The sequence below is a fragment of the Rhinolophus hipposideros genome, assembly GCF_964194185.1.
Source record: "Rhinolophus hipposideros genome assembly, chromosome: 9".
In the NCBI taxonomy this organism is placed as follows: Eukaryota; Metazoa; Chordata; class Mammalia; order Chiroptera; family Rhinolophidae; genus Rhinolophus; species Rhinolophus hipposideros.
This window is the reverse complement of record NC_138055.1, coordinates 36,608,721-36,632,625: the sequence shown is the minus strand read 5'-3', so window position 1 is coordinate 36,632,625 and position 23,905 is coordinate 36,608,721. Positions and strand designations below refer to the sequence as shown.

The 23,905-nt window shown below is 39.9% G+C and overlaps 1 protein-coding gene across 6 annotated transcripts in view; it reads left to right on the top strand.

Annotated features, from left to right (window-relative positions):
* BCAT1 (branched chain amino acid transaminase 1) overlaps positions 1-23,905 on the top strand; it is a 79,259-nt gene that overhangs the window by 16,200 nt on the left and 39,154 nt on the right. For 3 of the 6 annotated variants that reach the window (XM_081060433.1, XM_081060432.1, XM_081060434.1), the window contains exons 2-3: positions 16,205-16,276; positions 22,941-23,141. In XM_081060433.1, the coding sequence (XP_080916559.1) occupies positions 16,205-16,276; positions 22,941-23,141 (273 nt within the window). Of the gene's footprint in view, positions 1-14,782; positions 15,130-16,204; positions 16,277-22,940; positions 23,142-23,905 lie in introns of those variants that run through there. The other 3 variants (XM_081060430.1, XM_081060431.1, XM_081060429.1) reach the window with 2 other exon arrangements.

Sequence of the window (23,905 nt, the reverse complement as noted above, 5' to 3'; positions counted from 1 at the left end):
CTGAGGACAAACTGTATCCTTTTGCTCTCTGCATTCTCCTTCCCCCACACCTTTGTTTGTTTGTTTGTTTTTGGGGGGGATGGTGCATTTCACGTAGGAGGCTTTCCTCAAATATCTGGTGACCTGTGTTAATCCATTTATATTTAAGAATGAGCCTACAAGAAGCGTATAAGACGCTCTGAGCACACACATTGCACCTTCTCTGGTTGTATCACTGTTATATGCCCACATGGAAGTGACTAGGCCATTTCAGCAAAGGACTCCTAAATGTTATTAACTCTATGCTTTTCTTAGGGTGTTATGTAGATTTTGCAGAAAGAATCATCCAGTATGCGTAGGACTTCCTGCCAGTGTCCTGCAGGCCCACCAGTTAGGAGACTAGATATTTCATCATTTAGTGTATGGATTCTCACTTAATCACCCCGAAAACTGTGTTTAGATTCTCTCAAGCCTGGATCTTTTTGTGGCTCAGTTTTCCAGCGAATAAACCTCCCATGTCTTGGTGGTGCTGACTGGGCATGGAGACCCACTTACACAAACCTAGATGGTATAGCCTACTACAAACCTAGGCTTTGTGGTATAACCTATAGCTCTGTAGGGGAGGAAAAATAATTTTCCCTCTACCTTTCTAGGTTCTTGGCTGACACATCAACGTAATAAAAGAGAGATTAACAGGAGAAAGACAAACAGAAGTTTAATAAGATGTGTACCTCCTATATACATGAGAGACCCAGGAAAACTGAGTGACTCACCAAAATGGCTGAAGCCACTATCTTTAAATACCACCTTCACCTAAAGACAAAAGACATGTTCTGAGGAAAAGCACAATCAACTAGCATTTACTTCTGCATTGATAAGCCTTTCTAAAGATAAGGTCATCCCATTCTTTCTGGTAGGGCAGGGAGACACCCTTACAAATGGAGATTTCACTTACAAATGTAATTCTAAAAAGGATTACTTCTACTTGGTTTTCAGAGCTTCCCCCTGATGCTTTCACTAAAATGTCTGTGTATTTATGTGTCTGTTTCATCACCTAACAAATATGAAATAATTTTGGAGTGTTGTTTCTAGTGGTCAAAATTTACATATTGAATCCTAACTCCCAAATGTGATGGTATTAGGAGGTCGGGCCTTTGGGACTTGAATAATCTCTCATGAGTGGGATCAGTGCTTTATAAAAGTGACTCCAGGGAAATTCCTTGCCTATCCCACCAGTTGAGGACACAAGAAGTCTGCAACCCAAAAGAGGGACCTCACCTGGCCATGTTGGCAGCATGATCCTGGACTTCCAGCTTTCAGAACTGTGAGAAATAAATGTTTGTTGTCTATAAGCTGCCTAGTCAGTGGTATTTTGTTACAACAGCCTGAATGAACTAGAACACTTTTCTTTATGCTTTCCTTTGATGAGCACCTGGCAGTCTGTACAATAAGCATGCGCTACATATATTAACAGCAGAAAGTGACAGAAGTGAGGAAGAGGCATAGAGTTAGGATTTAGAGAAGAACTTTACAGCTTATCAAATTGTGACTAATGGATGCTATTAAAACAAAATGGACCAAGGATACATCATAAATCTTCACCCTCTACAGCTATTTTTGTTTTTACAAACTTTATCCTTTGGCTGCCTTGAGGTAGAGGAAATGTTGCTCAATGTCTTGTTAATACAAGGACCTCCAAGGTATGTAATAGCTCTTATAATCAAGAGAGCAAACCACTGAGAACACACACCAACTTGTACATGACATGCCTCAACGCCACAAGTACTGTACTGCATACGAAAGCTGACTTTCAAGAAAAGTCACACTAATTCAAGGCAGAATTCCAGGGCAATACTGGCTCTTGGCTCTGTGGCTCCAGATTTAGGACAGTCTATATGGAAAAGCATTCACCCTTGGGAACTGCCCATTAATACTTACATATTTAAGATATGATGGGGGAGAATGGAGTTTTTAGAGTGAAAATTAATTATATTTTTGCTCTGTCATCAAGTCAGTGATCATTTCTGTGGACTGCGGAATTTCTACCCTTCATTTATCTGCTCCTCTTTTCTAGGTTAGACCCCAGAATACTGGCATATACTCCCTCTTCTGGCTCTTCCTGCTTCAACTCATTCTCTACATTGTTGGGAGAATGATATCACATATAACTTTTTGAATCAAGTGCCTTAAAAATGTTCCTTCTTGCCCATAGAATAAATTATTGGCATACAAATTACTTAATAATCCTCATACTACCTCACCAAATTATTTCTCATTAGTCTCCTTTATATTATATTTTCCCCAACTTCCTATTTCTAAACCTTACTTACTTTTTGCTGCTACCTGCATTGAAGTTGTTTGATAATGAATTGCATTTTAGATTCATTGTAGGATATTTTATTTGATCAGAAATAATGACCAAGTAGGGCATTATTCTGATGGTTTGCAGTAGCTGGAATCACTCTGGCATAAAACATGTAAACAAAACATACACACATATGCTCACACTTTTAAAATCATCTTTTTCTGTAGCAGAAGATAGATTGGTAGGGAGAGATGTACTTCTTTACTGTTGAACCTATTTTTATTCAATAGGTGATTGCATATTGTAAAGTCATGCTATCTACTTTTATTTTGTAAACTAATTACACTCAAATGCACACAATGAATTTACTATTTAAAAGCCATTTTTGGCAAAACTTTTATATATTAGAAATCCTATGATATATCCGGTTTGTACATTGAGACCGACGTATATTGGGCAAACTTATAACGGGGGAAAAAATGGATGCTACCATCATTTGTGAGGAAGAGCTTCCATACTAGTTTTTAAAAGCAGGAAAATAAATTAACCAGACTTTTTGAGGAAGCAAGTTGTAACTTACTTGAGACTTGCACCAAATCCAAATGTTGAAGAGACCCCAGTAGCAAATGACTTTTTCTGTATGTTGCTCCAGTAATCTGAGAAAAGGCTTAAAAGCCAGTGGACCTCTTACTATAAGGGTAGATGTGCTGGCCATATGGGGTGATCAGTTTGCCAAGAGGATTTATAGAGCATCTAAGGTCAAATCACCACTTCTCAGCCAGGCAGCAGGGCTCTAAGGAAGCCGTGTCACAAGGTTAGGTTTACAGAGAGGTGAAGTCTCTGTGGAGCCTTTCTTCTTTCTAAATTCACGAGTAATTCAAGCTGCACAGATGCCAAATTTTCTCAAAAGGCCTTCAGATTTAATATGAACCTTCACTGTACTAATTATAACTAACGTAGATTGAGAGCTTACTGGGTCCAACACAGGCTTTATGTGAATTATCTCATTTAGTCTTCATGGAAACTCTATTATTAATAGCATTTCACAAGTGGAGAAATTGAGACACAGAGAGATTATGTAACTAGACCAAGCTTGCAAAGCTATCAAATCTGACAAAGTCACTCCAGAAGCATGTGCTTCACCACTGCATTATAGGGTCTGCCTATAAGTAGGATAACCTTATGTTAGAATAAAGAAACGACTGAAATATTCTGTTCAGTAGCTTGCAAAATGCTCTAACTTACATATTTCCTTTTCCCCTCTATAGGGAAGGTAGCTGAGATTCAGAGACATTAATTTAAGGTTTAGAGATATTAGATGATTTGCCCAAGGTCATATATCTACTAGATTATGGAGCTAGAACTTGAAACAAAATCTAATGAACTTAGAACTCACTCCTTAATAAGATTCAGAAAAAATTCCAAGTAAGGAGCATTTCAGTGTCTATCCAGAAATGCGTGGAAGTTAGAAGAAACAGGCAAACTATCTTATAAACAGATAAAGGCAGTTTTAGAAAGTTTTGTTCAATATATCTATGACACAGAGCCTGAGCAAATGGTCACATTGAAAATCTAATTTTGATTATTTTATACCTAACACAATTGAGTTTTATAGGTATCTGTTTTCTGCTCTCTCTCTCCCACGTATGGGTGTGTATATGTGTATGTGTAAAACATAGCCCGTCTATCAATTTTTAATTTAAACAAAAACATAGTGGATGTAAACATTCAATCAACTTATTCAAAAAAATATTTTTTTGAGGTTCACATTTGCCTAGCTGTGTACTAAGCACTGGAATCTAAATGAGAATGAAGCCACTGCCCAGACAGAGGGGACTGGCAAGGAGGTAACCATCAAGTGCCATAACTGCTCTAGCAAATGTCAGGTTAAACTAGTGTATCCATCCAACTTACAGAACGCATACCTCTGAAGATACAGGAACTCTTTCCAAAGTGATACACAGATCAGACAAGTGTTAGGAAGCCAATCAGCTTCCAGGCTGTCAACCTGTATTGAAGTCTTTCCCAAACCTTGCCTGCAGGAAAACATCCCAGGAGGAAGCATCTTACCGGGAGTCTTTTTCTTCCTTCCTTTTCACAACACCTTTCTCTCCCACTCTACAAAAGAAAAACATGTTTTTTCATTTGTTTTTTTAATCCACTCCAAATTGTCCAGCGAGCTGCATAACCATCAGGGGTAAAGAAACAGATGGATAATTCAGATTATTGTATCAGCAAAACATCCTCTAATCATCCTCTAATCAAGCCACCACAAACACCCTATCAGGCTTCATGTCTTTGTCGTATTGCTGTTTCTCTTCCACTCAGGGTGCAGTGTGGCATTAGAAATAGGAAGTTTGGGTGTGCTTGCTGATACTCTTCATTCAGACGATGTTAATGATGGAGACCGTTCTGTTTAAAGACCTAGCCTGTTCCATCCCTTGACTGTGGACTAGGAATCAGCAGGGCTGGAAAGGAGCACTGAAGGTGGAAGGCCCTTATTTCATCCAGGTGACAGATACATGGCATAGCGCCATGCCTTTTTGCTTCATATTACAATTAGAGTACTTGAGGTTTATAAAAAGCACGCAGGGAGTGACAGACATAAGAGGAGTGTCCTTGCCATTTTCACCATGAGAAAGCTTGATGGACTCTCATCCCATCTGTGTCTCTGTTGTATACTTGGAAGGATCTCAAAAAGGAGGAGGACATAAGTGCCCTATTTACTTCCAATAGAGAAGAGTACATCTTAGAGGAAAAAGCACATATCTGAGAGAAGTTAGTATTTTATATTTTCCTGAACATATATTATGCTCACTGGTAAAACATGTTTATTAACTTTTTCCAAAAGATTACTGTATTCCAAAATACCTGATTTTCCGGTGGTGCATATCTTTTGCTTATTGTCAATCATCAACCACACTTCTAATTTTTTTTTATTTACCACGTACTTATTAACAATTTATCTTAATGAGAGTATGTTTTGGATTCTACTGTACATAATGCACTTAACAATCATGAATAAAACTCAATACATCTGCCTCGGTCATGGCCCAAAGCCTTTTTCTTTTTGCTGTTAATTTCCTCAAAGTAAATGAACCTGTACTCATAAAAGCAGAACAGGTACTTATGTTCCAGTGTAAAACAAAATATTCTCCAAAGCAATCTACGATATAATCCACTGGATTTAAAAAAAAAATCCTCATTTAATTAGGATTAATTTCTCCCTCCCAGAAGTTGATATGTGATTCTATTTCTATAAAAAGCAAAACCGTAAGCTTAATGGTTTCCAAACATGAAATGAAATTGCTAGTCTTTCTGTCTAAATTCTTGGGGTGTCTGATTCTCTGTCCATCTGTCACTCCATGTTAGCGTACTTTGAGATGACCTAGAGACTTGCAACGCTAAGGTTTCTTCTGTGTACGAAGGAAAGTAGAAAGTGCAAATGAGGGCAAGGGAAGGTCAGGAAGTGAGAGATGAAGAAAGAATTCTGACAGGCAGCTCCCCACAGACTGAGCTGAGTTTGCACTTCGAGCCCAGCGGTTTCAAAGTGGGATGTGTGCACCCAGGATGTGGAACAGAGCCCACTGGGGTGTCAGAAGCACTGGTTTTTATATATACATATATATATATATATATATATATATATATATATATTCAATTGTACTTATATTTAACTCACATGGGTTGACATGGGCACCCTCTGCTCAGTTTGTCCCATTGTCACAGTGTCACAGGCTCTGACAGTGTCTTGGTGGGGGGAAGAGCTCCACTGCTCTGAGAATCCTATGCAGCCTTGCACATTCATCCTCTTTCACACGCTGTGATTGTGGTGGTGTATGTTAGTCTGATTAAGGAGATTTACAGATGGGTGTGATGTCAGCCAGTGTTAATTGATAATCCTTGCAAAAGGGATGACTGGCTTTAAAAGATTTCTGCAAACAAAAGAAACACAAAAAATGAACAGCATAAAAACAGAATAAAGAACATATTAGTAATATCCAAATAAGAAAATGACAAAAACAAGGCAGAGCTCATATTTTTCCAATTCTTATTATAAATTCTCCATTATCCATATTCTGAGATAAAAATATCAATGATTTAGTCAGAACTGACAGACAGTGGCCTAGAAGATTTTGGTAGCATCAAGAAGACTGTTTAAAAGAGGTTTATATCTACTATAATTTATGATAACTTGGCCCTTGTGCATATTGGACCTTTAGCCAAGAATGGTACAAGAAAACAATCATAATTAGGAAGATATTTTTAAATGCTAATTATTTCATGTTTATCTCATCTTTCATATTCCCATTTTTGTGTATGACTTACGTATGAGGTTATTTTCATAAATACCTAATAAATATGTTAGGCTTACACGCTGTTTTGGTTAATAATACTATATAACCAACCACTCGAAAACTTTGTGGCTAAAACAACCTTATGTTATTATCTCTTAGGGTCTTTTAGGTTGCCAGGGCTCAGCTGTATAGTTTTACTCTGGGGTCTATAATGTGTTCTCAGTCATCTGAAGGCTTAACTGGACTGGATGTTAAAGATAGCCCACTCACGTGGCTGGCAGTTGATGCTTGATGTTGGCTGGGAGCTTATCTGGGACTGTTGACTAGTGCGCTTGCACATGGCCTCTCCATGGGTCTTGGGCTTCTTACAGCACCGTGGCTGGTTTCCAAGTGGAGGAGTCCCAAGAACCTCCACAAGAGGAAGGAAGGCAAAACTGCCAGGCCAGCTAATTTGTCATCTAGAAGGGGATCAGCGTCACTTCTACATTCCTGCCATATTCTATCTGTCCATTCACAGGGCCCACCCAGATTCAAAAGGGTGGGGGAAACAAACTCCACTTCATAATGGAGTTGAGCAGATAGAGCATAGGCAATGAAAGAGAAGGTTGCAGGCGTCTTTGGAAAATACAGTCTGAAAATACAATCTGTCACACATACTCAAATGTTTACTCATAGGGGTGCAGACTAATAAGCCACTGGAATTGGAGGCAAGATTCCATACATACCTTGCGGTCAAACTGACTTGACCTACAGTTGTTTGATCTTGGGAAATTTAGGTGATTTCTCTAAAAACCTATAAAATAGAAGCCATGGTGTGTGGTGGTGGTAAGAGTGTTGGTGGAGAGGGGGCTGTTTTGAGTATTATATAAGAAATGTGTACCCAGAGTGTCCAGAATATAATAACTGGCTGACCCACTGGCAGATACTCTGGTTTTGAGTTGGAGAGTAACTGGTTTAGAAAAAGCTTTTTAAGGCGAACACTCTGACCGCATGGAGGATATATCAGATAGGAGAGGAGGTGGAAGATCGTCCTCCGCCAGGGTACCACCTGGGAGACTGTCTTCAGGAAAGAGAAGCAGCAATGAAGGTAGAGAAATGTGCCGGTAGAAATCTCAGTGTGAGTTGGTGACTTACTGAATGGAGTAAGAAAGGGAATGGAAAAATCTAAAGCCATGTTTTTGTGAGTAATTTTTTGTAGACTATAAGTAAATTTTATTAAGAACCTGTTCCCATATAAGCATAAAATTCTAATGAAAAGTTGTGTGAAAGTCACATTTTTTTATAAACCAATTAATTTATTGGTTAAAAAAATAGTGTTTGAAGTACAAAACATGAAAGATAGCATCATGACCATTAAATATAAAGTTACTTAACTGTTGTGGGTCGAAGTATCCCCCAAAGAGCTAATGTTGAAGTCCTAACCCCAGTAGCTGGGAACATGATATCATTTGGAAATAGGGTCTTTATAGGTGTAATCAACTTAAAATGAGGTCAAGTTGAATCAGGGTGGGTCCTTCATTCAATATGACTGGTGACTATGTAAAAGGGAAACAGAGAAGCAGAGGAAGTGCTGCAGCCACCAGCCAAGGTATACCTGTGGTTCCCAGGGCCTGGAAGAGGCAAGGAAGGATTTTCCCCTGCAGGTTTCAAAGAAAGCATGGACCTGCCCAAACCTACTCTCCAGAACTGCGAGACAATATGTTTCTGTGGTCTTAAGCTACCAGTTTATTGTACTTTGTTAGAATAGCCCTAGGAAATTGATACAGTAACTATATGCGTACTACAAAGAATTGCTTATTTTACATGGTTAAAGGGGACTTGGCATTAAATAAGCTCAACTGAGAAGTCTATTGTCAAGATTACTTTTTGGCTCACCTTTCCAGAGACATGAGATAGGGTTTCTCAGGGCAGGTAGGAGCTGTGCCTCAGCCATCTTTGTCTTCCCGATGCCAAGCAGAAAGCATGTAAATAATAGGTGTGCAGTTTGTTTTATAAACTAAACTGAGGCCTCCCCCCCTTTTATTTTCACAAATTTTTCATTAAAAAAAGTTTTCTCCTTATATAACAGTTATCATTAATAAACCCTAATCCAAAAAAACAATTTGTGATTTAAAAAAAAAGAAATATAATAATAGCTAACATTTATGGAACAATTACAGTATGCTAAGTACTGCTGAGTTCTTTATACACATCTTTATATTGAATCTCATCACTACTTTATTACCCTGAGTTTACATGTGAGACTCAAAAGAGGTTAGTAATTTTGCTAAGGTATAGAGAGAGGATACCAACCCTTAGCTATGACCGAACATGGCAATGCCCAAACCTACACTAAGATGTTAGCCATATATGGCTATTTAAATTTAAATGCAAATTCATTAAAATTACGCAAAAGTAAAAATTCAGTTCCTTAAGTCACACTGACCACATTTTGAGTAGCTTAATAGCTACATGTGGCTTTGTGGCTACAAAGCAGATATGGAACATTTCTATCATGGCAGAAAGTTCTATTGGAAAGCACTGGTTCAATCCCTTACTCGTTATCATACATTGAAAGCCCACATTATGGTTGGTTAAGGGAAGAGAAAGCATAGTGAAAGGGAGAGTATAGAGGAAAAGGAAGGAAAAAATTTAGAGTGAGGGAGAGTAGTTCTGTGGAGAAAGAAGTCTGTATGGAGGGGAAGAGTAGGGTCTGAGGACATTTGTAGTCTTTTATGTTGTAGACTTTGGCAGTGAAAATTCTAAAGTATATTAAATGTACAGTTAAAAAAATTAGGGAGCGGCAATTCAAAAGATACTTGTTAAGTCTGAACTCTGTGCCTAGCATTGGGTGAGGGGGGACTGCTAGGTGAACAAAATAGATAACAATTTCCTACCCATTATAAAAATAAGAGTAGCCTTAATCAAATACTTAGGAAAAAAAGGATGACAATCATTTTGAAGGGAAGAATTCTGGAGTGTTGGCCATATGGCCAGCTGTGAGACAGCCTGATGTCAAAAAGAAGGATTGAAATAAATATGTAGCTGAAGAGGGGGAAAGTAGCAAAATTGAGCCAGAGAGTCAGGTACAGGAGCCAGAATTTGGGATGGATGAGGGAGCTTGTGAAAATATTTTGTTGTAAGGATGATGCAAATCCTTGACGATTTTTCAGCCAAGAAGAGATATGTTCAGATTTCCATTTTGAAATGATTTTACTGGTCATCATGCTAAGAATGGCTTAAAGAGAAGCAAGGCTGGAAGTAGAGTACCACTTGGAAGCTATTTGGTACTAGCATGATGGTGATAGGGCTGGAGGAATGGTGATTTAGAATATTTGGAGCTAGAATGTATAGACTTTGGTGATCACTTGGTTGTGTTTGAAGGATGTCCTTTATGTGTCTGTGTAGGGCAACTGCATAGAGTAGGGGTCAGCAACCTATAGACTACAGGCTAAATCCACTCTGTCCCATTTTTGTACATACCGTATTATGGAAACACAGCCATGCCCATGTGTTTATATGTTGTCCATGGTTGCTTTTGCAATATACTGACAGATGTGAGTAGTTGCAGCAGAGACTATGTAGCCCTCGAAGCTTAAAATACTTACTATCTGTACAGAAAATGTCTGCCAACTGGGGTGGAAAATGATTACCTACATTTACTGAGGGAGTAAGACTCACCAGGCAAGGTGCTAAATTTACATGTTAAATACTCGTATGTTATAAACATCTGTCCCAATCCACAAACATGAAGTGTTGATCCCGAGCTAAGGTCCAGCTGCCTTCGACTTGAAAGAGTTAAAAATCGAGAGACAAGGTTGGTGGAAAGAAAAGTAGGTTTCTTCAGAATGTTGGCAGTCTGGTAGGAAGGCAGACTGCTGTCCAAAGGCCATCTCCCCATTCTGGGAACAGAGCAGGCAGAAGGTTTTATAGGTACATAAGAACAAAAGAAAGGGGGAGTCAGTCAAGCAGGTCCAAGGGTTACATTGCTTCCTGGGGTCTGGCCTGTTTTAAGATAAAGTAATCTTCAGACTCAGACTAGGCCACCGAGCCCTGAGGCTTTATGCCTCACCAGTAAAAACTGCAAGGGAGATGCAAATTGGATTCCGGTGACTGGGTGCCTCAGGATTAAGAAATTGCTCTTTTCAGGTTAGGATTCTATTGATTACATGGATTAATGAGCTATGTGTGGCCTTGAGAAAGGGAACAAAACAGAATTCTTAAGTCAGTCAGTGAGGGGAGAAACAGAGAAAACAACTGAACATCAGGGTAGATCTAACTGCAAACTAAGTTGAACTACCAGTAGATAGATAGTTAGCTATGTGGTGAGTCAAACTGCAAACTAGCTAAGTCTAAATACGTGATCGATTTTACCAAATTTTACCCTTACAATGTTACTAGTGTCCCATTTTACAGGTGAGAAAAACGAGGCCCAGATAAGACAATCTCATTCACACCCATAGCCTCAGCTACCGCCCACATGCTAGTGACACATCAAATGGGTACCCTCTAATCCAGACCTCTCATTTGAGCTGCAGATACGCATATCTCTAACCGTCAGTCTCAGAGGCATCTCAAAACTCGGTATGCCCCTAGTCAGACTCCTGCTCATCCCCTCAAAGGACATTATCGTTCAGTGTTCCATTTTTCTTAGGGAATATTGCCAACCCGTAGAGTATCCAGAATCCAGAGAAGCCTCCTTGGCATCTCTCGCCCAGATTCCTTCTTATATCATTCTATGTAAAGATTGCTGCAGTGTGACTGCTTCTCTCCATCTGTAACACCTACCACCTGCCAAGTCCAACCTATTAATAGGATCATCTCAGACGTGGGTCCTGTAATAGCTTTCTCGTAAACCCATTCCTCTCCACCCAGGCACTCCCCACCCCCTTCCAACTTCTCAACTGCAACCAGAGCACACTTCAATCTTATTAACCCCCGACCTCCATTCCCTACTTAATCCTAAAAATGGTTTTTCTTTTTTTTATCAAATGTATTTTCCAATTGCAGTTGACATAATATTATATTAGTTTCAGGTGTACAACATGGTGATCAGACATTTATATAACTTACAAATGATCATCCTAAGTCTTGCACCCACCTGACACCAACCATATGCAGTAATTACAGCATTGCTGACTGTATTCCCTATGCTGTATTTTACATTCCCCGTGACTATGTTTATAAATGGTAATTTGTATTTCTAATCCCCTTCACCTTTTCACCCATCCCCTAGGCCCCTTTATCTGGTGACCATTGATTTGTTCTCTGTACTATGAATTTGTTTCTGAACGGTTTTTCTTGTTTTTAGTATTCCATGGACCCTTTCATTGAGTTTTTACATTGTTTCATTGTTTTTGAGTAATTTTAAAGATAACTGATAAAAATGCAAAATAATTATTGCTGCAGACACACGAATAAATCCTGGAGTTCAATTAACTACTCTCCTCCCCCTTACTGTGGAAGAGCCAGTTTTATGTCCATTAGCAAATTCATTTCAGTATTTTTGACCCAGAAATGTGTCTGTTCTTTGAATCAGTTTCAACATCTTCCTGGTAATAACTTCACTAAATGAGTTTTTTAAAAAATGCTATGAATAATACAAGGTCATTTTGAAACCAGAGGCCAAATGAGTTTGGGGCTTGTGCTGCCTGTGCCACTCAGCCAATAGACCGACACAAAAGTTAGGCTACATGGTAAGTGTTTATTAGAGCTCCAGTGGTCTGAGAAGGCAGCAGGTTAACACCTCCAAAAGCTGCCTTCCTTCCCATTCTCAGACCCACTTGGGGTACTTAAAGGAAAATCTGGGTATTATTCCAGAGGCAACTTGGTGGTTCCAGGAGTCTATATGGAGCCTTCCCTCTGGCAACATGGCTCTCAGGTGGCATCAGCACCCCAGGAACAATGATGGGATTAGCCTGGAAAGAATGCTAGACCGCAGAGATTCTGATCAATAAGCCTAAGGGTATTAATCACAAGTTTCAGGATAATTTTCTAAAATAGGGAACTGGATGAGACAGGGACATTCTGAGCTCAAACCACAGGGGGATGATCTATTGTTAAGCTATAGATAGGTCAAAGAAAGGTGAAGTCAGGGATGCAGAGAGGCCTATGAGGGTACTATGTACTATAGTACATAGTAGTACTATGTAGTATAGTAGTAGTATAGTACATAGTAGTACTATGTACTACTTTGTACTATGAGGGTGCCAATTGGGCCCTGTTTCTATTTTATATCTACATGATAGTTATGCTTTTACCTTTTGGGGGGAAATTTACCCTTTAACTCTCTCTATAAGGCACAACATGATTGGCCCTTTGCTTCCACTCTCATCCTGGACTGAGTACCCTCCACTTGTCTCTGCCCCAGCCCTGGCTCTCTTTGGGGCCCTTGCAAGCACCATGTTCCTTCCCTTCTCAGAGATGTGCCTTTGGCCTTGAACTCACTTTCATCCCAGAAGCCCTTCACCCGTTCTTCCTATAATAAATGTTTTTATCCTCTAGATCTCTGTTTAAGGATCTCTTTCTGGAAAGCATTTCTAGGCCTGAGTCTGTTACATTCCACTTTTTGAGGCTCTTAAAGCATGGGGAGCACTTGTTACATTTTATAAACAAGCACTTGTTACATTTTGTGTTTGTAAGATTAGTTAAAACTTTTTAACACAAGTAACATTTTTCTAACTGGCTGGAAGCAATTCATGATAATGGGCTGGAGGTACTAGGCTCACATTGCGTCCCCATCCTCCTACCTTCACAAATGTAACTTACATCATAAATACTGTAGATAGAATTTTTCCTGTAAGTACTTCTCAGGAAAGAGCTGGAATGAAAAAAATACATACATTTAGGAGTCATCAGCATATAGGCGCATCCGTGAAGATTCACAGGAAGCAAAACCATTGGTTTTTGGGTTGAGCAAAATGAAATTATTAGGAACCTTGTTTAGGCGGAATATTGGACAGAAGTCAAACTATAGTCACTTGAAGAAGGAGGAAATGGGAGCAATGAATACAGATGGCACTTTCACAGAGTTTGTCTCTGAAGAAAGGGAGGAAAGGGAGAGGTGGCACTGTGGGCATTCTTTAATAACACTTCTTGTATTACATATGCTTTCTTGACTGAAAAGGGCAGATTTACAGGTAACCTTTAAAATAGCAAGAAAATTGAAGTTGTGTAGCGGCTGCCCTTAAAAAAGTAACAGGCTCTGAAGGAATGAAGGTCTGGTATAGACATTTAAAGCAACCTTTTGAATGCAAATAGATAGTTTATAATACTTCAACTAAGTTTTTCTTATTATTAAGCTTTGGGTAGGGTCTCAAACTGTTCACCCTAGAGTTTATTTAGTCTGAACTTTATTTTTTAATTTTAAAATTTGATTTTAAATTTCTTTAAAAAGAGACTCCAGGTTTCCAGTGACACTTGCCACTGGGATGGCACTCGACCTGCTTTGGGCTGTTACGGCCTTTGAAGCTTGGGACTCCACCCCAGTAAAAGAGGTTTTTCTGTGCCTTGAAGGGGAGGGAGGAAGGAAGAAGTGAATGCTATTTTCTGATAAGATTACAGCTATATTGCCTTTAGCACTGTATAAAATCAATTCTAAAACCAGACTGGATTTAACTGCTCTTACCCAGAATAAACTGCCCTTCTCTCTTTCCAAGATCAAGTCAGCCAAAGTCACCACTTCCTAATAATTTAAAAGCTGTGAAGGCTCATGATGTAGGCTGACCTTGCCCTATTGCCTGGGGAGAACGCATCAGAGGAGGTAATAACTTCTACAATCTTTTCTCTTTCCAACCTGAGTGGTATTTCAAACATCCTTTTCCCAGTCCTCTTTCTAAATATTGCTATCACAGGCCTACATCAGAAAACTGTCAAATCGGTTTCACTGGGAGCGCTTTGCTCAACCATGATGAATTGGTGGGTGAAAGCGACATCGACGTCTTTAGGCAGAAACAGCGCTTCGGGAATGTGAGCCTGGTAGCCCTGCAACCCTGTTTTGAGTTACAAATCTGACTCAGTTTGCACCTGGGGTCGGTGGCAGACAAGAGTCCTTGCCCAACGGTCCAAACCAGGCTGCGTAGTCCTGACAGCGGCAGAAACTGCCTTTTGTCGGTGTGTGGGCAGAAAATCTACCCTAATGTAAATATAGCATTTCCCTGAGGTTGCTTTCGCCTTAGAGAGGGGCGTTTAGGGGCCGCTCAGCCCGGGGTTGTGTGATACCGAAGGATGCTGGAGAAGTGCCTGCACGAGGAAAGGCGCTCCCTGGTGGCACGCACTCTGGTGCCCCAGCCGGACCGGGTGGCAGGGACCAGGGCTTCGGTTTCCCCGACTGAAGAAAGAGAGGGACCAGAGGGGTGCAGGCTCCTCCTTAGGATGCTGGAGGCGCTGCGTGCTTCGCTGCGCCTCGCCCTGGCTGCGGGCCCCGGGCGGTGGCCGCCCGCGCTGCGCGGTGGGTGCGCGGGAGCTCACCCCGCGCTCTGCCTGCCGCCGCCGCCCCCCGCATCCCGCCGCTCCCCGAGCCTCCGCATGGCCGGCCTGCCCCCCGCCGCCGCGGGCCGCGCCCGCCAGGTACCGGAGCGCGGGCGTTTGCGGAAGGGGCGGGAGGGGAGGGCGGATTAGACCCTGGGCTCGGCAGACCGCGGGCCTCGCTGCGCGCTCCGCTGCGGTTTCCTGCGCCGTCCTGCTAAGCCTCGCACCGCCGTTCCCCCCCCCCCCCCCCCCGCCGAGGCGACTCCTCTCCCCGCAGCCCTGCCCCAAATCTAGGGTCCCAGCAGGCGACGTCGGTCTCGGAGAGGCCCCGCCGGCCAGGTCTAAAGCCCTCGCGGTGACCGCCACCCGGGACGCGAGGGTCGCCATGGAAGCCGTTTTGGGGAAGGAGGCGGGAGTGGGATTTCTGGGCTGCCAGAACCGACAGTCTCACCCTGCGTGCCTTCCTTCGCCACCCCCAAAATATTGTGACCGCAGCCTTCTGCCTCCTTGGATCCCTTTCTTTCCTCTCTCCCGTAGTTACTTAGCAGATGAGGCTGTTCTCTGATTTTTTTTTTTAAAGGTCTGCACCTTTTCCCCATTCGCCCCTCTTTCTTTGTGTCCCTAAGGATCTTTTAAATCACCCCCAATTCCATGAGGTTTCTGTCCTTAACGTGTGGGGTTTGGTGTCCACGCGCCTGCGTGGGAGGACCCTGCTCGTGAAGAAAATGGTTCACTCTCGTCCCCATCCCTTTTCCAGGCTTGCTATTGTGCGCCAGTGACTGACAAGACCACGAGGCTGAGCGCGCCCAGGGGGTTTTTGTACAAATGGCTTAAAACCCTAGTCTAGAGGATTTACTCGGATATAAGGGAGACGATTAGCTTCTTGTTCTTAGCTGGTGAACTGTGGCTCTGTAGCGCGAACCTGGACTTTAAGCAGTGTGCCCTAAGCCAGCGGTGGAGGACAAAACACAGCCCCGACCTCTGGCAGGGTGGGAAGTGAAGGGCGGCTCTCAGGACGCTCTCATTTGGGGCCGGTGCCTGGGTGCTCCATCCTCCTTTTCCTGTTTGCTTGGGTACCTGAGCGGAGCACACGTTGTCATGGTGAGTGATATTGATTACCCCAGGCCCCAGTTGTCCACCTGGTTTTACTTAATGGATTTAATTCTTCTTCAAGGACTGCAATAATGGATGCGCCGCCGAATGTACCGGAGAAGCAGGCTCGAAAGAGGTGATGGGAACTTTTAAGGTAAGTTATTTGCCAGAGATGAAGTGAAACAGCAATTCAACTGAATAAATGCATTCCTTTGGATTGGGATTTGGAGCAATTTTCACTGTGTATGTAGGTTATACAGTAGTTATATATACTGCCATGCATTTTAAACTCCACTCTTAGGGGAGAAGTAATGCGGGGAGCAGTTGTGCATTCATCACATCTAAAATTACCTGGCAGTTAATTGCTTATATGATTTCATGAATCGTAAACTTTTCTTGGAAAGTGATCTTGAATATTCACCTAAAGGTTTATCTGACTGTGTAAGTTAAGTATAACCATAACCCTCATTCCACTTGCAGAAAAAGTTAAACTCATGATTTTTCTCTTTAATCAGCACCTAACATTTTACAATAGAACTGTCATATTTTCTTCTTTTCCCTCTGAATACTGGGGTTTATATATTAAATCGCATAGCTCACAGAGGAATAGTGAGGAGCAAATGAGAAAGAACCTTGTAAAAGTCCTTTGAAAATCATAAAAATACAAATGTAGGGTGTATTCTTTTTCTCTATAATTCATTATCAACACCTTGTTGTACTCTCCCAGCCCAACCATGGACGTTTTTTGCTTCATTTTATTCCTCTTCTGCTCTCCTGCTGCCTGTTTCAGTCACTGTCAATTGTCGTCCATAGCACAGAGTGTCCTAATGATCTCACATTTTGGCAGGGTTCAGAGACAGAGTGAAACTTGATTCTTCAATTTTATACACACACCCAGCTCTTACTATGTACAGGGCCTGTGCTAGGCATTGGGAATCCAAAGATATATTCAAGATAAGGTCTCTGCTCTTGGTGTTTTAAAAACCAAAACATAATGGAATATAGTAATTTCCTTATTAAAATAAGTTTGTAAATTATTTTGTCCATATTTTTCCTGCTCCTTTCAAGGATAATATCCTCTGTAGCCAATATACTTTGCTAGTCTATGAAGACTAAGCTCTAATACATTTTGGGGACTTAGATATTGAGATATGGGTCCTTAAAAGGGACTCCTACTTGATAATAGAGTTATCTTAATACAGTAAGTAAATTCTTCAAAGGGCACAGATAAATACAGTTTCTCCCAAAACACCTTTAGACTTCTATACGTAGAATAATTTTTTTGCAAAGTAAAGAATTCATATGTAAATAATCTCTTTCTTTGTTAATTTAGTTTTCTGTGTATTAGATTTTAGTTAGGGGCGTCGTATTGACATTCTACACTCTTGTTTTGCTTGTCTAAACATGAGTTGTAATGGTGGTTGTAGTCATAATGCATATGTGATGAGGCAAATGAAATTGTAATTTGGGGGTGAAGAATGGTGGACCATCTTTGCTTTTGACATAGTTTTCTTGTTTTTGATTTACTCCATTTATAACTTTTAAATTGCCTTTTGGGTCTCTTATGGATAGTTTTCATATTGCGTCCCATCCTCCATTTTGATATGGTCATTTTACAGTGAAAATGCAGTTTTCCAACAAGGCCCAGCAATGAGATACCTTATTACTGGGGGATCCCTTTCTGGACCCTAGAGTCTTCTTTGTTTCAAAGAGATCAGCCATCTATTTCTCCTCATTCCCCGTTTACAGATCCCCACAGAATGTGACACTCCAAATTCTGTAATTCTGCTCCTCGTACTTCCTTATTAAATTTTAAGGGTGTCTCTAAAAGATAATGAACATAGCACCTAATGCTTTCCAAGTAGAGTTAAAAAAAAATGCACATATTGTAGAACAAAGTTATGCAATTTCTGCTACAACTGTAACACAGAGATAGTCTTTGACCAGGTCTTAGTAGCTTGCTATGGCTCTCCCCGTTTCAGAGTGAATAGTTACCCAACCACACATCCTGAGTTAGGAAATTGTTGTTTTTTAGTATGCTCTGTTTGAGTTAATATTTCTTGTCATTTCACAGTCCAGTCATTGTGGCCTTCCAAATTCTTTCATAAGCATGTGGTCTGAAACATCCTGAAGTCATCAGAGAACAGGGAACATCACAAAGAGGCAGATTAATTATGCAGGAGAAAGTATCATTTTACAAATAGTTAATTTTTAATCCATCTGTGGAAAGGAAATATAGAAAAAGAAATTAGTTTTTGAAGAACACTGATAAAAATCGTTGATAAAATTTGTTTCTTTTATGCCAATGATTTTTTCCCCCTTAGAACTGCGTTTCATACATACTCAAAACTAATCATACACCTTTAGTTAACAGTTTGTTTACTTTTGAACTCCATTCAACTGTATCACCTTTGTTTAGATTTAGTATTCTTAGGTAATTTCTCTTTGAGCTTAGATCGAAACCAGTTAGTTTTAGTTTCCAGATTTGCAGGAATTTTTTTCAAATAAAGAACACTTGGAGGTCTTGATGAATTTCTGAAGCCACCCACTACTTCATTACTTTGAAAAACTACATATAGGGCAGTACTTATGTACAAATCAGAAAGTTAGAGGCTTGCTAATCACATCATTAAAAAATTGCATGTCTGACAAAAAGATGTAGTGGTTTACTAAAACAGAACTAGTCCCTGGTAACATAATCATTTTTTTTTTTTTTAATTTCCAGAAACTTAACTAGTATTAGCAAGTTACTATTACAAGAGCACTAAGTTGAGCATAAAAACATCTTATCTCTGCTTTACCGTTAACTAACTTGCTCTCCCTGGGCCAGTGGGTCAGTATGGATGGTCCAGAGGTATTTTAAGGAGAGTATTCAGAAAAGTAAAAATTATATACTGGGTCATGATCATTTCTTAAAGGTGATTCTTTAAGGGGTTATAACACCAACAAAAAGGTCTTTTATGAAATATAGTAGGTATAAGCTTTTGTTTTTTTTTTTTAATAAAAATTGTAGTAGTCAATTTATTTGGGATAGTATATCAATATCCCAAACAATGAAGATTAATCCAAGTTTAGTGAAGTTTAGAACAGAATTAACTGGACAAAAGTGATATCTGTAATAGTTACTGAGCTAAATGACAGAGCAACACAATAAAGAAAAATGACTCCTATTTCCCAACTGTTTATATCAATTAAAAAGATTTTATAGAGTCAAATCAAGCATTTTGGATGGTGAGTTCTCTCCAAATGGGGTTGTAAGAGCAGTAAGTGAAGCCAAGCGCTAGGAGGTTGAAAGCTGAGGATGTAACAGCAGATTACTGAGCTAAATGGGGTGCTACAGTTTCCATGCTTACTGCTGGAGGAAGAAAGAAGAGTTGGAATAAACTGGAGGCACCTCATGTCCAGTGCTACAAGTGGTGGAAGTGGCAGAGAGAAAAAGAGATGAGCATGGGTGTGTAGCCAAGTTTGGGCCCTTTCACCTCTCTTTCCATGTTAGACAAAGGCATGGACACAAGAATCTGTAACGACTGGGTCATTTTCAGGCACTGGGCTAATGTGTGCCCCAAATGTGTACAGCCTCACCCATGTTCCTTGTTAGCAGAATCCTGAGTCTGTTTGTAGTCTACTGACCAGCCCTGGATGACAAACTTGTATTCCTAGCGTCCCTTGCAGCTAGACAGATCCATGTGACAGATTTCTAACCAACAAGGCATAAGGGAATTTCTGAGAAAATTGTGCTTTTGTGATCAAAGGGAACAGATATGTCTGGTACTGTACTGCCCACCCTTTTTTTTTGGACATTCATTAGATCATTAAAACTGAAGCGACAGCATCAGCAGCCTTTTTTCTTTCTTCCTTTTTTTGACCTTGAGGAGAAGGCCAAGAAAATCACAGAACCTTGACATTATGCAGTAGTGCCAGGTCTGGTTCCTTCAGATTTCTGATGTGAGAAAACCAACTCCTATGAGTTTTTATTTACTTGCAGCTGAATGTATTGGTCAACAATAAGGAAAAGCCATGTGCAGAACATTAGTGAGAGGTAGAATTGAAAAAGGAAATTGGTGCCATACTCGGGATCCTTGATTTTGGGGCTAAAATATTTGGACTTGAATCTGTAGCCATTTAGCTGTTCCTGGACATTGAAGGTCCTGGTCATGTGTGTAATTATGTTCATGAGGGATTATAGGGAAAAGATTAAGAATATTTGTTACTCTCCAGTCAAAATGGCTATTATCAATAAATCAACAAACAACAAATGCTGGCGCGGATGTGGAGAAAAGGGAACGCTAGTGCACTGTTGGTGGGACTGCAGATTAGTGCAGCCACTATGGAAAACAGTATGGAGGTATCTCAGGAATCTGAAAATGGAACTACCCTATGATCCAGTAATTCCACTCCTAGGCATCTACCCGGAGAAATCCAAAACTCCAATTCAAAAATCTGTATGCACTCCTATGTTTATTGCAGCACTTTACACAATAGCCAAGATATGGAAACAACTAAAATGCCCATCGGTAGATGACTGGATTAAGAAGCTGTGGTACATTTATACAATGGAGTATTACGCAGCCATAAAGAAGAAAGAAATCTTATCATTTGCAGCAACATGGATGGATCTAGAGAACATTATGTTAAGTGAAATAAGTCAGAAAGAGAAAGACAAGTACCATATGATCTCACTTATATATGGAATCTAAAGAAAAGACTATGTGAATGAACTAATCAGAGACAGTTTTGGGGACGCAGAGAAAAAACCGAGAGTGGTTAGATGGGTGTGTGGGAGGGGGTTGGGGATAAGGGGAAAGGTGAAGGGATTTGGAAGCAGCTGGTAACCACAAGATGGCCTCAGGGTTTTTTTTTTGAAAATTAATTTGGGGAAGGTATTCTATAATGTTGTAAAGATTTTGTTGGGTATCCGATGGACATGCGTCCTATTTGGGAGACCACCTCAGGGATACTGTGGATACCTGATCATGGCATTGTACATCAGAAGCTAAACATTAATGAATGCCAACTATAATTTTATATATATAATGTGATGGTTCAGTGTGAGGTCGGAGGAATAGTGGATGGGGGGAGGGGGGTTCACAGTATGAGGGATATAAATGATGAACGTCTAAGTATTACCTTGTTTTGTATACCTGAAACTAATAAATAAATTAATTAATTAAAAAAAAATTAAAAAAAAAAAAGAATATTTGTTACTGAGGGGGTAGTAGAAATGGAGGAATCAGACTTATTAAAGAGATACTTGAAAGAACAAGTGTTTCAGTTCAGTGACTGATATGGGAAGCCAAGGGTTGTGAGAATGCTAAATGACCTTGAAAGGTCAGATGCAAAGAAAATGTAGGGAAAAATACACAATGATTTTGTTAATGGATGCCATCTCTGGGAAGTGGGAATGTGGTGGCCAGGGTAGTAGTTGGGGATTTTATTCTTTAAATTTTTCTTCCCTTCTTTACAGTCAAATTTTTAAATAAAATAATAAACATGCATTACTCCTATTAAATAAGTTAAAGGTTAAGAAATAAAGAAGTAGAAAGTAATATGAATATTGGGAATAGGGTCCAAGTTTTGGAGGAAATGTTGTGTTCCATTTTAGATTTGTAACATGACCTTTCTGCTTGTTTTAGAATACATTTTTAGCTCGAATATTATTCTAAAAATAAATCTGATTATCATTCATAATATATCAAATGACTAAGGCAGCTGTATGACTGAATTAATCAGAAGTAATTAGATCATTCAAAAAATAATGATAAGAGCCAATGATATAAAGTGAAGTTCTGTATTTGATTTTGGGGGTAGGCGAATGAATCCTTTTGTGTACTGAAATAAGTAGAGCTTGGCTTTCCATACAACCTGTTAACAGGGTGATTCTGTGCCCACTTAAAACTGTTTTATAACTGGTCAAAGACCTCCCTTGCTTGTGGTTTTTGTCAGCCTTCTATGGCTGGTATAGAGTTAGCGATAACTGTCTGAGATTTTTATGCTTATGTGTTTGGTCATTTGTAATGGTTATGTGGACTGTTGGTGACATGCTGTGCATGAGGTTGTTTCCTATTACTCTTATTTATCTTTCTTTCAATAAGAGCTCCTTTGTTCACTGTTTCTTTAACACAGAACAGAGGATTAATATGTTAGTGTTCATTTTTTACTTTTCTGTTTCAAAGAAGAAAACAGTTCCTTTGCTCTGCTCATTTCTACAGTGCACCCCAGGAGATTTAAGGCTTATTCCAAGAATTCTTTGAGGGGGAGGGTTGAAGTATAACCATCACCAAGGGGTTCAGTTCTTAATGACATTCATTTAAGTTTGACAAGTTATTGTTGGTGTTGCTGTATTTATTACAGGAGACACCCCTCCTTTCCAAAGTGCTCAACGTCAACCCTATGAAAGGAACGAAGAAAAGATGTATTCTCCTTTTTGTATCATTTTACCTCATCTGCTATTTTTCCCCCCTGTTTCTAAATATTGCATTTTGGTTTTTGGTTCTGATGTTTACTTGGCAGTATACATTGCTGAGATTTCAAACAAATATTGAATGCAGGCATGATTTGTTTGGCTCCCACTGTGTTGTTAAATTTCTGAGTTAGTTGCCAACCTTTAAAAGTCAAGGTGGGATAAGGGACAGGAGAAATGGGTGAAGGTGGTCAAAGGTACAAAGTTCCAGTTATAAGATAAATAAATTGTGGGGCTAAAAATAAAGAGTCACGTGATTTCACTTTTTAATGGCCAATGACTTAAATAATTTTACCTGCCTGTTTACCTTTAGATGTTCCGTTACTCTTCTTTAATGGTGCTGATTTTTCTTCCCCAGGCTAAAGATCTAATAATCACACCAGCCACCGTTTTGAAGGAAAAACCAGACCCAAATACTCTGGTTTTTGGAACTGTTTTCACGGATCACATGTTAACAGTCGAGTGGTCCTCAGAGTTTGGATGGGAGAAACCACACATCAAGGCTCTTCAAAACTTGTCATTGCATCCTGGCTCGTCTGCTTTGCACTATGCAGTGGAGGTAAGTACAGAAAAATAAGGATGGTAACATGTTTGTTCTTCCTTGTGGGCACTAAGTAGCTCCCCCTGCTAAAATAGCTTTGAGGCTGTATGGACTTTATCATATTTACTTAAGGAAATCATAAATGTCTTTAAGACTTTTCCTATAGACAGTTGCATTACAGGTAAGTCTTAAGAACTAATTTTTAAGATAATCTTGAGTTTTCTATAGTGTCAATAAATAATCATTTAGAGCAAATAGGAAGGACAGTTGGTAAGAAAAGTAGCAATTGAAGAGCCTGTACTTTTAATATTTTACAAGTCATTTCTCTTCTCTGATCTTCTAATGATTGAGAAGGGGTCCTCTTGTTGGTGACATGTGTTTTAAATATCTTCTGCCACATTTTTTCTTCCTCTCTATGTAATTGTTTGATGACAAGAAATACAGTTAAGTTTTTAAAACTTGAATTTACCAATCTCTGCTTTATGTGTAGTACCTTTGTATCTTGTTTAAAGATGCTAGTTGTCCCAGCACCATTTGAAAAGACTGTTCTTTTCCCTCTCCTGTGTCATGGCACCTGTCATATACCCATGGGTTTGCTTCAGGATCTCCATTTTTGTTTTCTTGTCTTGTCTATCTGGACCTCTATTCTGTTTCAGTGTTTTCCTTGTCTACCTGCACAAATGCCACACTGTCTTAATTTCCAAATCATTATAATGAGTCTTGATGTATGCTAGGACAAGTCTTTCTATTTTGCTCTTCAGTAGTGCCTGGGATATTCTTTG